Genomic DNA, 13,716 nt, shown 5'->3' with positions numbered 1-13,716 from the left:
CATCCTCCCAAGGCAGTGGATATGGACATGGAGGCACAGGGTCATCATCTTTAAGGCGTAGAACCATATCAGATTTCCTTGATGAGGGGTGTAGGAATGATGTGGATTCAAAAGTTTACAGGTTCCTCTATGCATGTGGGATACCATTCAATGTTCTACGCTCACCTTATTGGCACGAAATGGTTTCTGCCATAAATGATGCCCCTAAAGGATACGAGAGCCCTGGGTATGACAAGGCAAGAACTGTTGGCCTTGATCATGAAAAAGAAAAAATATCACATTCTTTGAATAAAATGACAAGTTCTTGGACTGACAATGGGGTGTCCATTGTATCTGATGGATGGACAAATGTAAAAGGCAAGCCATTGATAAGTGTTCTTGCTGTGTCTGTTAGTGGTCCCATCTTTCTAGCTGCACATGATTACTCAGACAAGTTCAAGACTGCCATCAACATTGCAGAAGCGTTACTTGAAACAATTGAGCGTATTGGCCCATACAATGTCATCCAAGTCATCACTGATAATGCTCCTAATTGTAAGGCAGCGGGAGCAATTATTGAGGATAAATACCCGAACATATTTTGGTCTGGATGTTTGGTTCACACATTGAACCTTCTGTTGCATGATATTGTCAAAAACAAAAATGAACAATACCAATGGATTGGTAATTTGTACAAGAAAGGAAAACAAATGATAAAATTGATTACAAATCATAGCAATACCCATGGCCTTTTCCGCAGTCACTCGAGATTGGAGTTGCTGAAGATTGCGAGGACTAGATTTGGTAGCTATTACCTCACCTTCAGGCGCCTTTTGAAGGTAAGAGAGGCATTAGCTAGCATGGTATCAAGTCCACATTGGCAGGTGTTAAAGGAAAGGGCTACAAATGTAGCTGACATGGCAGGTTTTGAAATGGTGGAGGAGGCCGCTCTTGATGGGCAGTTTTGGACAACTGTGAGGCAGGTATTGGATTTCACCAAGCCAATTTATCACATGATTCGGTTTGCAGATACAGACAAACCAATGATTGGCGAGGTGTATGAGCAAATGGATACCATGTTGGGGGAAATAAAAGACATTGTTCATAATAGAGATCCCAACTTGTACAAACTGATTCATGATTGTGTGTGTGAACGGTGGAATAGGCTTAACCTTCCACTACATTGCTTGGCGTATATCCTTACACCAAAATACTACTCTACATCTTGGTTGGGCCAACCTGCAGCAGGGGGTGGGGTTAGGACCAAACCCCATTTAGATCAAGAGGTAACTAAAGGATATCTGGAAGCATTAGAAAAGTTGGTGCCTGACAGGGAGGAATGTGCAGCTGTGCGCCTTGAAATAGGCAGATACTTCAGTGGCACTGGTTTGTATGGTAACTTCCATGCAATGGATGACACAGATAAATTTGATTCTCTCACATGGTGGGAAACATATGGCGGCCACGGACTTTTGCCAAAATTTGCAAAAAAAGTTCTTTCACAGGTTGTAAATTCTTCTTCTACAGAGAGGTGTTGGAGCACCTACAGTTATATACATAATGTGAAAAGAAACAGACTCAACGAAAACCGAGCAGAAAGCTTGGTTTATGTGCACTACAACTTGAGGTTGTTGAGTCATTACTGTGATCGGGCTAATGAGGATCCCACATATAAAATTTGGGACAATCACCTAGAGGACGACAATTTGGAGGATGGCATTGTACATATTGAAGAACTAGAAGAGGAACTTGTAAGGGATGAAAATGAAGCAGCTGCAGCAGCCATGCCACCTCCACCTCCACCATCCAGTAGCAGTGCTCGAGGTCTGAGTCTTGTTCCTTTGCTGTCGCCACCTCCATCTACACCCTCGCGTGGAGGTTCTAGTTCTGGTCGTCGGTCTGTGCGGGAGACTCCTAGAAGACCACGACGACCTGCTTATACTCCTGGAGACTCTCGTGGCAAGGGCCACGTGTAGATTTACAGTTTACTTGTCTTTTTTAGTTTCTATTAGACTTTAGTTTTCATAAATGTTGAGTTTTGAGTCCTTGACTCTTTCATATCATTATGATATTTTTTGTAAACATTATATCACTGTGACAATGAAAATTTGAAGTTTGAAGTTGGGCCTTGGCAATTATAACTCATTGGTAATGATTGTGAATTATGAATATGATGCTTTGTGAAAGACTAAAGTTGTTTCATTTCATCTCATTATTCATGTTTCATTTTATAAATTTTTAACATTTCATATCATGTTAACAGTTAGAAGTTAGGACTTAGAAATATCTACGATATTACTTCTTGTAATGGTTAAACTTAGCTTACAAGTACAACTTTGGTGATCAATGATGATAAATGTTATTGAATTTTCAATTCTGAAAGCTTGAAGTTGAAACTTTAATATTGAATTTGATGAATCATGATTTATAAGACTCAATATGTTGCAGTTGTAATATGTATTTTACTAACTTGTGGACATGGTTGATGACGATTATAATTTCTAGATGATTGATGTGATATGGTTCAATGATCAATTTATGTTTTTTTATGTTTTTTATGTCTATTTCATCATTCTACATGTTTTTGTTGACATATATGTATCAAAAATTAAAAAATATAATATATATATATATTTTTAAAAAATCGCTCCCGGATTCGCTCCCAAACCGGGAGCTTCTGAAAATGGTCGCTCCCGCTCCCGTTTTCGCTCCCGCTCCCCGCTCCCAAGTAACATTGGTTTCTTGTTCTTCATCAGAGTCTTTGATTCCAATTTCTAACTCATCTTCTCTCTCTACTTCTTGTTTGTATATTTTTTGGAATTTTAATCTTCCTTGGTCTATGTGCTTCATTCCATTTCTCACATTTTGTACTTTTACCTTATTTTTTCCTTAATGCTTCCAAAGCTTGTGACTTATAAGTTATTCTCTTTTCATAGGTATAGGTGTGGTGGAATCTTGTTCGGTTAACTTGGCTTTGATTTGTGTAATTTCTCTCATTATGGTTATTGTAGCTTTTACGTTACTTGATGTTGTCTTTTTCAATAGTTTCATAGTTGCAGACACCAATAAAGAGTTTCTTTTGACAGTGGCTAACTAAAACCTTACTTCATATGGGCTCCTTGTGCTAGACAATGACTAGTTGTTTTGTCAGAGATCAGGTTTCTCAAATAATCTACTGTGTTATTTCTGGAATCCCCATTTTGTGTTAAGCTGTGCTGCTAGCTACTTTAATTAACCTCATGATTTGTAGTGTCTGAATTTCTCTCGTATTTTTAATTTTTGGAAATGCTGCATATATAATAGTAAAAATCAAGATACATGTTGATCAAGATCGTTACATCAAGGGATGAAAGAGTGCTCAGACAAGAGTCCCATGGCCCCATAAGCAAGGATGATTAACATATCCACTTTGTCCCCTACTTGAAAACCATCTGCAACTTTCCTCAAAATAGAAACCCTGGTAAAAAGTTGGATGGCCAAATCTGATCTAAAGATAGCAACACCTTTAATCTTGAAAGAAGAGCACAGCTCATGAAAAGCTGCCTGACAGTGCAGTTTCATAAAACAGAAATGTCTATCAACCAGATTAGATCTCGTATATTCTGTCCTTCCTGGCAAATCATCCATTTGTCTTCCAACACAACAGATTCTAACGAAGATGAAGCTTGCTTCTTGATTATCAAGTCCAATTTAAGAAACCTCTCTGCTTAGTTGTACTAGTGACTGAGGCTAGAGTTATGTATTTTGTTAGATCTATCTGCTAAAGCCTTTCTTGTGTATTTCTTCTTATTGGTTTTATCTGCTAGAGGGAATCACAAGATATACTAGAGGCCAGCGGTTTGTTAATGTTTTCACATTTACTGTGTCCATGTTTCTTCTAATCACTTCTGCTGCCTTGGTTGAAGAATCGAGGGGACTGATATGTTGGCCTTATTCTAACAGAATTGGAGCAAGCAGCAGCACTCAAATACTTAAGAGGTTGGCTACAACATCATCAAAAATACGGTGTACTTGTTCCACAAGATCAGGCAGAAAACTTGAGTCATGTTGAGGTAAGATTCGTCTCTCTACAAGTTACAGAAAATTATGTTTTCCTTTTATGGGCCTTCCCTATTTATCTAAATATTAAACATGCAAAAATGAGCACAATACTGGGAGGTTTGGTTAAGCAGAAAGACGTCATAAAATAGTTCGGAAATTTAGCCACATTAAGAACAATTCACTCAAAACCTTGGCTAAAGATGAAGTTGGAATATCTATTACCATGAATTGTGATAAGCTTAGATGATGCTATCCTCAATCGTCAACAGGAATTCATGCTAGACTACTTAAGCTTAGAAGCTCAGCAAAGGATTACCAATCCAAATGATCAAACTGTATTCAGGACAGTTAGACAGGAGTTAGTAAATTTGTCCTTGTCATGGCCATTTTTTAGCTCAGGGACTCTTGTACAATAATTGCATGCAGAATGTGTGTTAATACCAACAACAAACTACCATGTTGCGTTAGGTGTGTCATGTGAAAAAAATTGTTATCAATCTTTGTATGGATATTGAATAAAATACATTAAGTTAGTAGAAATTGGTCAATATAGTTTCAAAGATTGCAGAATGCTAAAGATTATATGATATAAGCTATAATTGAAATCATGCTAGGATTGATTGTTGTGCACGTAAAGTTGGAGCTGAAAATTGTGTTGAGGTCGTGGCAAGATATGTGGTACATGGTTAATTATTTTAAAATTTAGTGATAAGGGAACCCATGTAACTTTTATACCGATTGGACATATTTTCGAGGATATGGCCTATGGGTTGTAACTATTACCATACTTGTTGCAGGAAATATTGAAGTTTGTTTATTTATGAGTCGTGTTTGTCATAGGCAAATATGTGAGTTGCTCACTTGGTTGAAATTGTTATAGATCAGTCACATCACCCTGAAACCACAACTTTATATAAATCTTTGGTAATAAATCTTTAGTTACCAAAGAGAGATGGATAGTGAAGCGAACAAAGTTCGTTCTTCAGATCAAATACTCCAGAAGACTTGGAATATCAAAATATCCATTGAGGATAAAAGAATATATATTAATACATAAGAATAAGAATGATGGTCCAAATGAGAGTGAGAGGTTTTCTTATATACTATGTAGGTGCCTCTTCATGGAGTGTCACGTCTCATTTAAACATGATTCTTCAACCTAATTACTAATTAACTAATCATTATTAATTATTATTATTTACATTATTTCCTATATATTTATTCACAAGATTGCCTTTCTCCTCAAAAATCTTTGTTCTCAAAGCTTGTCGATGAAAAAGGCTTGATCTCTTTTTCGATTTCGAATGTCTTCTCGTCTCGGAATAGTCATCTTCGTCGATACAAATTGATATGATCTTCTAAGTGACAAACAAAACTGTCGCACTGAGAAGGGATTAGACCATCCTAGATTAATCTTCTGTGGAATATTCTGATCACTGGAATTTTGTAACAACTTTTAATCATAGGACTGGATTGAGGTTATATCACTATTCTCTGGAACATCAATTTGTTGTTTCCGTTCCGAATGGTCCTAATATGTAGCTTGGTTGAGTTGTCTACTCTCATGACTCGGATGTTGATAGGGAACCTCTTTGGTTTGACTTTTCCTTATTAGGTGTGTGGAAATTTTTTGATTTCCTTCTGGTACTACGGTTTTTGAGTTAGGTACATAATCTTCGTTTGGAATTTTCATCATCTGGATTGTAGCATGTCAATGTGTTTTTCCTTCCACTAATTGCTCCTCTTCTTGAGTTCTGCTACTGAGTGGTTCGGTATTAATTCCCTTATCTTCAACCTGGACTATTACGTCTGGAGACTTCGATACTTCTCGAGTAAGTTGCTCTAACTTGTCTTTAAGTGGCGTCTTATCACATTTAAGCTTCTTTATTTGTGTAAAGAGGTTTTGGTTATGATTCCTTAGTCGTAAAACCTCTCCGCTTTTTGGATCATTGATTTTATTCTTAGTAGCCTCATCATCCTTAGTCATATTTTAATAATTTTTTATTAAGGTTCTTTAAACGTAAATTTTCCTCTTCTTGTTTGGATAGGTGCTTCTTGAGTTCTTTCTTTGTGACCTTAGTCTTCTTGACTTGTGCAATTAATTTTTCAACGTGGTCCTTGAGGTGAGAAATTTCTTTGTCCTTTTCCATTACTTTTTTGTAATGCATATCTGCAAGGTCTTCATATTTTTGTTGTAATGCTTTCTTGTTTTGCCGAAGTTTGGTTATCTTGTCTTTCTCTTGATCTTCCAACTGCACTTCCTCGGTACATTGGATTACATCGTTTTGTAGTAGTGATGATGGACATTTAACTTGCAATTTGCATTTCATTTTCTTTTTCCCAATAAAATCTGCATGTTGCCACTTAAATATTGTCATTAATTGTTTTATATCTCTTGCGATTGATTGTTTTTGTGCATCACTTAGAGATTCGACTAAGGTAAAAGTTTTGTAACATTTTCTGCAAACTACATTTTGATTTCGGAATGGCTCTTGACAATTAGAATATCCTTCTGAAGTTTGAACAAAACGGACATTTTGAAAAAAAAATTACTGCTTTTGGTGGACGTAATATTTTTGTTTTTTCTTCACTTATTTTAATCTCCTTTTTTATTAGTTTTTATTGTTATTCAAAAAAAAATTTCTTTTTTTTCACCCTTTTAATATTTTTTTCCTAAATATAATTTTTTTTTAACTACTTTCTTTATTTTTTTTAATATAATAAATCTGATAATATAATATTATATCTATCTTTCTCTTCTTTTTTTTCCTTATAAAAATACCTTTTAAACTAAATTGATATTTTTATAATTTAAGTTTGTCTTCTTTAATGGTCATGCGTGGGTGACACAAAGAGGCCTAGGGATGTCGCAGACAAGCAGGGGATGCCGCAGACTGTCTGGGAGCTACTCAGAAGTCAGCCAAGCTGACGCTGGGACTGGGAGAAGTGTTGGAGAATTTTTCTCTCTATTGGGTAAGCCAGTTTGGCACCCGGTTGTACTGAAGAATTGCTGAATAATAAAATCCTCCCTTGCTGTACCGGTTTTCCCACATTGGGTTTTCCGGTGAATGTTGTCCAAAATATCTGTGTTGATGTGTTGATTCTTGTGCATGTGTTTGTTTTTGTATTATGGTGTGATATCTGCAACAAAATTTATTTTAATGTTTATTGAAGGAATTTCATAAATAACTTATTGAAAATAAGTAGGCAAAGTAAATCAGATGTTGTAGTGATAGAATTTTCGCATGGTATCAAAGCGAATAATCAGAGGCAGGAAGGGAAAATCAGTTATGGGTCGAGACCATGATGCAAAGGCATCCACATCAGGGGACTCGCACAGAGTTTTCAGAAAATTGCACAAGAGATTTCTATTTCTCCATGTTGGCTTCCAAGATAGAAAAAGAAGTTGGCTTGTATGACTAGTTTTGCATCATCAGAAGTATGGTATATAGACAGTGGAGCCTCTTGGTATATGACGGAAATCAGGGAATGTTTCTTAGAGTATCGAGAAGAGAAGATGAACTTTCAAATCAACATGGGGAACAAGGCAAAGTGTACTCTAGTAGGGAAGGGTACCATAGTTTTTCAAACAGAATTGGGAGAACGGTTCCACGCCACAAATGTGCTGCATGTACCAGGATTGGGGATGAAATTACTTTCCGTGTTGCAACTTCAACGCAAGGGCTATGACGTCTACTTCATTAAGGAGAAGGTATACGTCAAACAACCGAGCTTGAAAAAGAAAGTGCAGATCGGGATCAAAAGTAACAGGTTGTACAAATTACAACTAGAATCACCAATGCCACTAATAGGCAGTCATGGAGACAAGGACTTGAATGAACTATGGCACAGAAGAATGGGACATTTGCACCATGGGGCTCTGAGAATTCTCAGGAGCACTATAACAGGAGTTCCAGATCTTAGTACGGAACGAGATGATGTATGCAGAGGATGTGCTCTAGGAAAGTATGCCAAGGCAACATTTCCTAGGAGTAAACACAGGGCCAAGAGTGTACTAGGATTGATACACTCAGATATCTGCGGACCTATGTCCACCAAAGCTCTTAGTGGTGCTGAGTATTTCCTTACCTTCATTGATGACCACTCAAGGAAAACTTGGATTTATTTTCTGAAAACCAAGGACGAGGTTTTCTGTCGATTCAAAGAGTTCAAGGCTCTGGTGGAGAATCTAACTGGGAAGAAAATAAAAGTTTTGTGCTCAGATAATGGAGGAGAGTATGTCGATAAGGACTTCATTGATTTTTGCGCTAGGGAGGGCATCGGAAGAAAGTGGACAACTCCGTACAATCCGGAGCAGAATGGATTAGCAGAAAGGAAGAATAGGACTATTGTAGAAGCAGCTAGGGCCATGATGTATGATTAGGATATGCCAAAATTCCTGTGGGCAGAAGCATGCAATACAACAATCTATGTTCATAACAGGACTCCAAATCGGGCGTTGGGCAAGATTACTCCAGAGAAAGTTTTCACAGGGAAGACACCTTAAGTCAGTAATTTCAGGATATTTGGGAGTTTAGCATATTGCCGCATACCCTAGGAAAAGAGAAAAAAGCTGGATCAAACTGCAGAAAAGGGATATCTAGTGGGATATAGTGAGAACGCTAAGGCATACAAAATCTATCTTCCAGGGAGCAGGAAGGTAGTGGTTCGACGAGATGTAAAGTTCATGGAGGATAGGGCTTTCAGAAAATCTCGAGAGATGCCTTCCGAGGAGCAGTCAAAAGAAGAGTCATTGGTTAAACCTCTTCAACCAACATAAGTAAAGGATTCTTCCTTGGATCAGGAAGGTTCATAGGACGAGGAGGAGCTAACAGAGGCACCTGCTGGCAAAGGAAGAACTTGCGAGGAACTTCGTCAGATTTTGCAAGATGCATAGGACTTCATTAGTGCTCCAAGAAACAATAAGAGGGAGCGAAAACAGCCAGATAGATATCAGGCATTAGCAGCTTAGGATGGGGAGCCTGCCAGTTTCTATGAGGCAACTCAACATCAGGTTTGGCTAGATGCGATGGTAGAGGAGTACAACTCCATAACAGTGATGATGTCTGGGAGGTAGTGCCAAGGCCTCAAGACAGATCAATAGTAGGTTCGAGATGGATCTACAAGATCAAATACACTGCAGACGACCGTGTTGAGAAATACAAGGCCAGGTTTGTGGCTAAGGGGTATGCTCAAAAGGAAGGAATTGACTACGAGGAGACCTTCGCCCCGGTAACTAGGTATACATCTATTAGGACCGTGAATCTCTTGCAGCTCAAATAGGGTGGGAGATTCATCAGATGGATGTCAAAACGACTTTTTCTGAACGGGGCAATAGAAGAAGAGGTATACATTGAATAACCAGAGGGCTTTGAGATGCATGAGAAGAAGTCTCATGTATGCAGATTGAAGAAGGCCTTGTATGGGCTGAAACATGCACTTAGAGCATGGTATGGTTGAATCAGTAGCTACTTGCAGAAGATGGGATTTGTCAAGAGTGACGTGGATCCGAATCTCTACTATCTGGTTATAGAGAATGAGCCACTAATCTTAGTATCGTATGTGGATGATCTCTTTCTGACAAGATCATCCAGGTTCATTGGGCATTGCAAGAAGAATCTAGCCACAAAATTCGATATGAAGCATTTGGGACTAATGCATTACTTCCTAGGGTTGGAAGTTTGGCAGCAGAAAGGAGAGATCTTCCTTGGGCAAGGGAGGTATGCTACAGAAATCCTGAGAAGATTCAGGATGGAGGACTGTAGACCAATGCCTACTCCAATGATCACCATCTGGAAGAAGATTGATGCATTAGAAGGCAAGGATGTTGATCCCACCCTATATAGGCAACTCATAGGGTCCTTGATGTATTTGGTCAATACTAGGCTAGACATTTGCTATGTTGTCAACACCCTCAGTCAGTTCATGGTGGAACCGAAGTGGGCGCACTGGGCAGTAGCCAAACACGTTGTTAGGTATTTATAGGGAACAGTCGATTATGGACTCTTGTACAACAAGGGTAAGGATATCAGATTGAGTGGATTACTGATGTAGATTGGGCAGGAAGTTCAGTGGATCGGAAAAGTACCTCTGGGTACTGTTTCAACATTGGATCAGGAATGACCTCCTGGTGCAGTAGGAAACAGAAGTCCTTGGCTGTGAGCTCATTTAAGGCAGAATATATGGCGGCGAGCATAGCTTCGTGTGAGGCCATATGGCTTAGATAATTGCTTGTGAATCTATTCACAAGGAAAATGGAGGCGACCAAGATCACGTGCGATAATTAGAGTTGCATCAAGCTCTCTGAGAATCCATTGTTTCATGATCAGTCAAAGCATATTGATATCTAGTGTCACTTTGTTAGAGATTGTGTTCAACAAGGAGCTGTACAGTTGAGCTACACTCCTACAGGGGAACAGGTGGCGGACATCCTCGCCAAGGCCCTTGGAAGGACAAAGTTTGATTACTTAAGGGAAAAGATGGGGATGATAAAGGACCCATTTTAGTAGCAGAAATGGGGGTGATAGCAGCACTGATGCAGAGGGAGCTACAATGCGGATGCAGTGTTGGGAGAAAAGGACCAACAACAACACGGATGTAGAGGAAGCTGCTGTAAAGATGTAGCACTGGCAGTAGCAGAGCCATGGGCAGCAGTACAAGATGCAACAGTGCAGAGGATGTTGGGCAGGGAGGCTTAGCATCAGCACAGAGACCGATGTTGGATGATCAGGGTGATACTCAGTGAGGAGTATTACTAGAGCATAGTCCTTGCTAAGAGGGAGTGTTGATTTGGGGTAGCATCGGATTTGCTCTAGCCACGAAAATTGGTGGAGAGGCTAAAGCACATAAGACCTCCAAAGACGTAGAAATGGTTTGGGCATAAGCTAACCAGTTTGGAAGATATTAAAATAATTAATATTTTTAATGGAGTCCCTAAGTCTAAACTTAGGGAAAATAAAATATTAATGTGAATTAATATAAAACTAAGTTAGAATGGTCCAAAAGTCATGGATCAAGCCATATCTAATCTTAGTCATTGATTAGGGACTTAATCTCAGCCATTGATGGACCAACAAGAAAAGTATAAGAAGAGGCTTGAGGGTCAGTTGGAGAACACACTGACGGAGACCAGTCAGTTCGATTTCTAGAGCGGGGTTAGCTGAGAAATTAGAACTAGTGGTCTGGAGAGCAGCAAGAGGCAGCAAGTATGGAGTAGAGAGTCAGGATCAGTGACAGAAGACCAACACAGGGGCAGGAGAGGCAGATGTAGGGCCTTTCAGGCAGATGCTGAGGCAACAGGAGATTGCGCCGTCACTAGAGGGCCTGCATGGGTGACGCAGAGAGGCCCAGGGATGACATGGACAAGTAGGGGCTGATGCAAAGTGTCTGGGAGTTACGCAGAGGTCAGCCAGGTTGACGCTGGGACTGGGAGAAGTGCTGGAGAATTTTTCTCTCTGTTGGGTAAGCCAATTTGGCACCCAATTGTACTGAAGGATTGCTGCACCGGTTTGCCCACATTGGGTTTTTCCGGGGACTGTTGTCCAAATTATCTGTGTCGATGTGTTGATTCTTGTGCATGTGTTTGTTTCTGTATTATGGTGTGATATCTGCAGCATAATTTATTTTAATGTTTATTGAAGGAATTTCATAAATAACTTATTGAAAATAAGTAGGCAAAGTAAATTAGATGTTGCAGTGATAGAATTTTCACACTTGCTTTTTACACAAGGGACTTGGTCCATCGGGGGTAAGGGGTGAGGATTGGAGGGTTGAGGTAGAAAGGATAGGCTTATAAAGGAGTTTCTTAATCCCTATAATCTTTGGAAACTTGGATTCCCAAATGGTCCTTGACAAATAGTCTTTATGGAGAAGTGGGGCCACATGGGGCCAAGTGGACCCAACCCAGGTTCGGGGATGGAATGCAGCAACCAATGATGTTCCTATCCTGGATAAGGTGAGGGGAAAGAACCAAACAAGAATATTCACTTCAAAAGGTTGAATTGATCCTATTGAGGTCTAACCTAGGCAAAATTTGATCCTAGAGCTAGGGCTTGCGATTCCCGAAGATTCCACCGTTAGAATTGCCTCAAATTTGGAGGAGAGGGAGGGGACCCTCCAGCGCAATATCTTGTAGGAGATCAAAGTTTTTCCTTGGGTCAATTCTCGGGAAATGATGCCCTAGGTGGCCTACTGGGGCTAGACTTGGGGAAAATGGGGAAAATAGTAAAAGAGAGGTTAAAATGATCCCCCCTTTAAGGGACTAGTGCCTAATTCACTTGGGGATATGGAGTCAAAGATGGTAATGAGTAAGAACTTGGTTTCTCGATCAAGGAGGCCCAAAAAGTCAATTTCATCCAATGTTGAGGGAAAGACATGAAAAGTGACCTTCAAGCATTTATACTTCAAAGCAAACGATGCAAGCTTACCGAGACAAATAATCTCTAGGACATTTCAGTCATATAACATTGGCCTATACATTGAACTAAAACATGCTCGATTCCACACTTCAAATATGCAGCAACTAGCCCTAATTTTACTAGTATGCAACAACAAGAACAATAACATCAAAATTCACTTAAAACGTTATAGAGTATATCCAACTAGCATTTTGTTCACAAGACAAAGCTCCAAGACAAGATAAATAGCCCAAATCCATACGTCAAAATTCATCCATCTCCAGAAAATATCCTCCAAGGAAAAATGCGAAGTTCTCTATGATTAGAGAGATCGCAAGTCAAGTGATGATACAAATGAGTGTATCTAACATCAATATATAGCCTCCTAAGGAGTTCGAATTAGCCCATGGGCCTACATTAGCCCCTAATGATAAAATAATGTGTAAATAAAATCCCTATTGGTGACAAGCCCAACAAACTAGATCATAAGTGTAAAAATAAGCCTCACAAGGGGCCAAATAATAATATGTGCATGTCGTAGGGCTCTCTAAAGGCTCAATAATATACTGAAGTGCCATATTGAGGAATAAATTCCTTGGAATATGATGGACGAGGGGGTGGCCCCTTGTTCTCCAAGTAGTAGAGCTTTGGTGCTCTTAGTGGGTATGAGGGAACATAGATGAGCCCATGGGTCTCCATATGAATCTGAGATCCTCTGCTAGGGTCCCAGTGGTGGAATGAATGTTGCCATGACATCGTACAAATCCTGGGTCACCTGTCAAGAGTGTGGGGCTCCTGTGGAGGCTTGCTGGGCATAATGTACCAAGCATATCATCATTATCCCAAAAGTGGATTACTAGTAATCTCTGAGCATCCATGAATATCTGTGGAATGTTGTCTGCTGCTATGGAGTCTAGTGGCTCTCTATGCACACCCTACATGTGCCAATGTAGACCTCTAGGTTTAGGATCCCATATAGGGAGACCAAACCCAAATGGAAACCACTTGTAATCCTGCATAAGGTCCAATGTGTCCTCTAGGCTTTCAGTACAACCAATCATTAAAATAATTGGGTAAAAGAGCTTACAAATCATGGATAACAACGAGGGTACTTCATAATGGCATGCCCTTCTGTAGTGGGCTTTTGGTATGTGCTAGTGTCTCCAGGCTCCAAAGGGGGTTTCAGACCTTGAAGGGGATAGTATGTCCAAGGTACATCCCTCTAATGGGGTTGGTAAGTGACAAATAAGTGAGATGGAAAAGGAAATGGGAGGGGCAATCCTGGGCCAAATAGTGGGGC

At 39.6% G+C, this 13,716-nt stretch overlaps 1 protein-coding gene across 1 annotated transcript in view; it reads left to right on the top strand.

Moving 5' to 3' along the window:
- Positions 1-13,716, top strand: part of PEX5 (peroxin 5) — a 442,866-nt gene that overhangs the window by 352,359 nt on the left and 76,791 nt on the right. The window contains exon 11 of the mRNA XM_089444941.1: positions 3,922-4,031. Coding sequence (XP_089301067.1) covers positions 3,922-4,031 — 110 coding nt within the window. The remainder of the gene's footprint in view (positions 1-3,921; positions 4,032-13,716) is intronic.

Source organism: Pinus tabuliformis, chromosome 9 (genome assembly GCF_031772625.1).
Source record: "Pinus tabuliformis cultivar Carrire ecotype Pingquan chromosome 9, CPIR1, whole genome shotgun sequence".
NCBI lineage: Eukaryota > Viridiplantae > Streptophyta > Pinopsida > Pinales > Pinaceae > Pinus > Pinus tabuliformis.
Note: the sequence above shows the minus strand (reverse complement) of the source record. Positions and strands in the feature narration are given on the sequence as shown.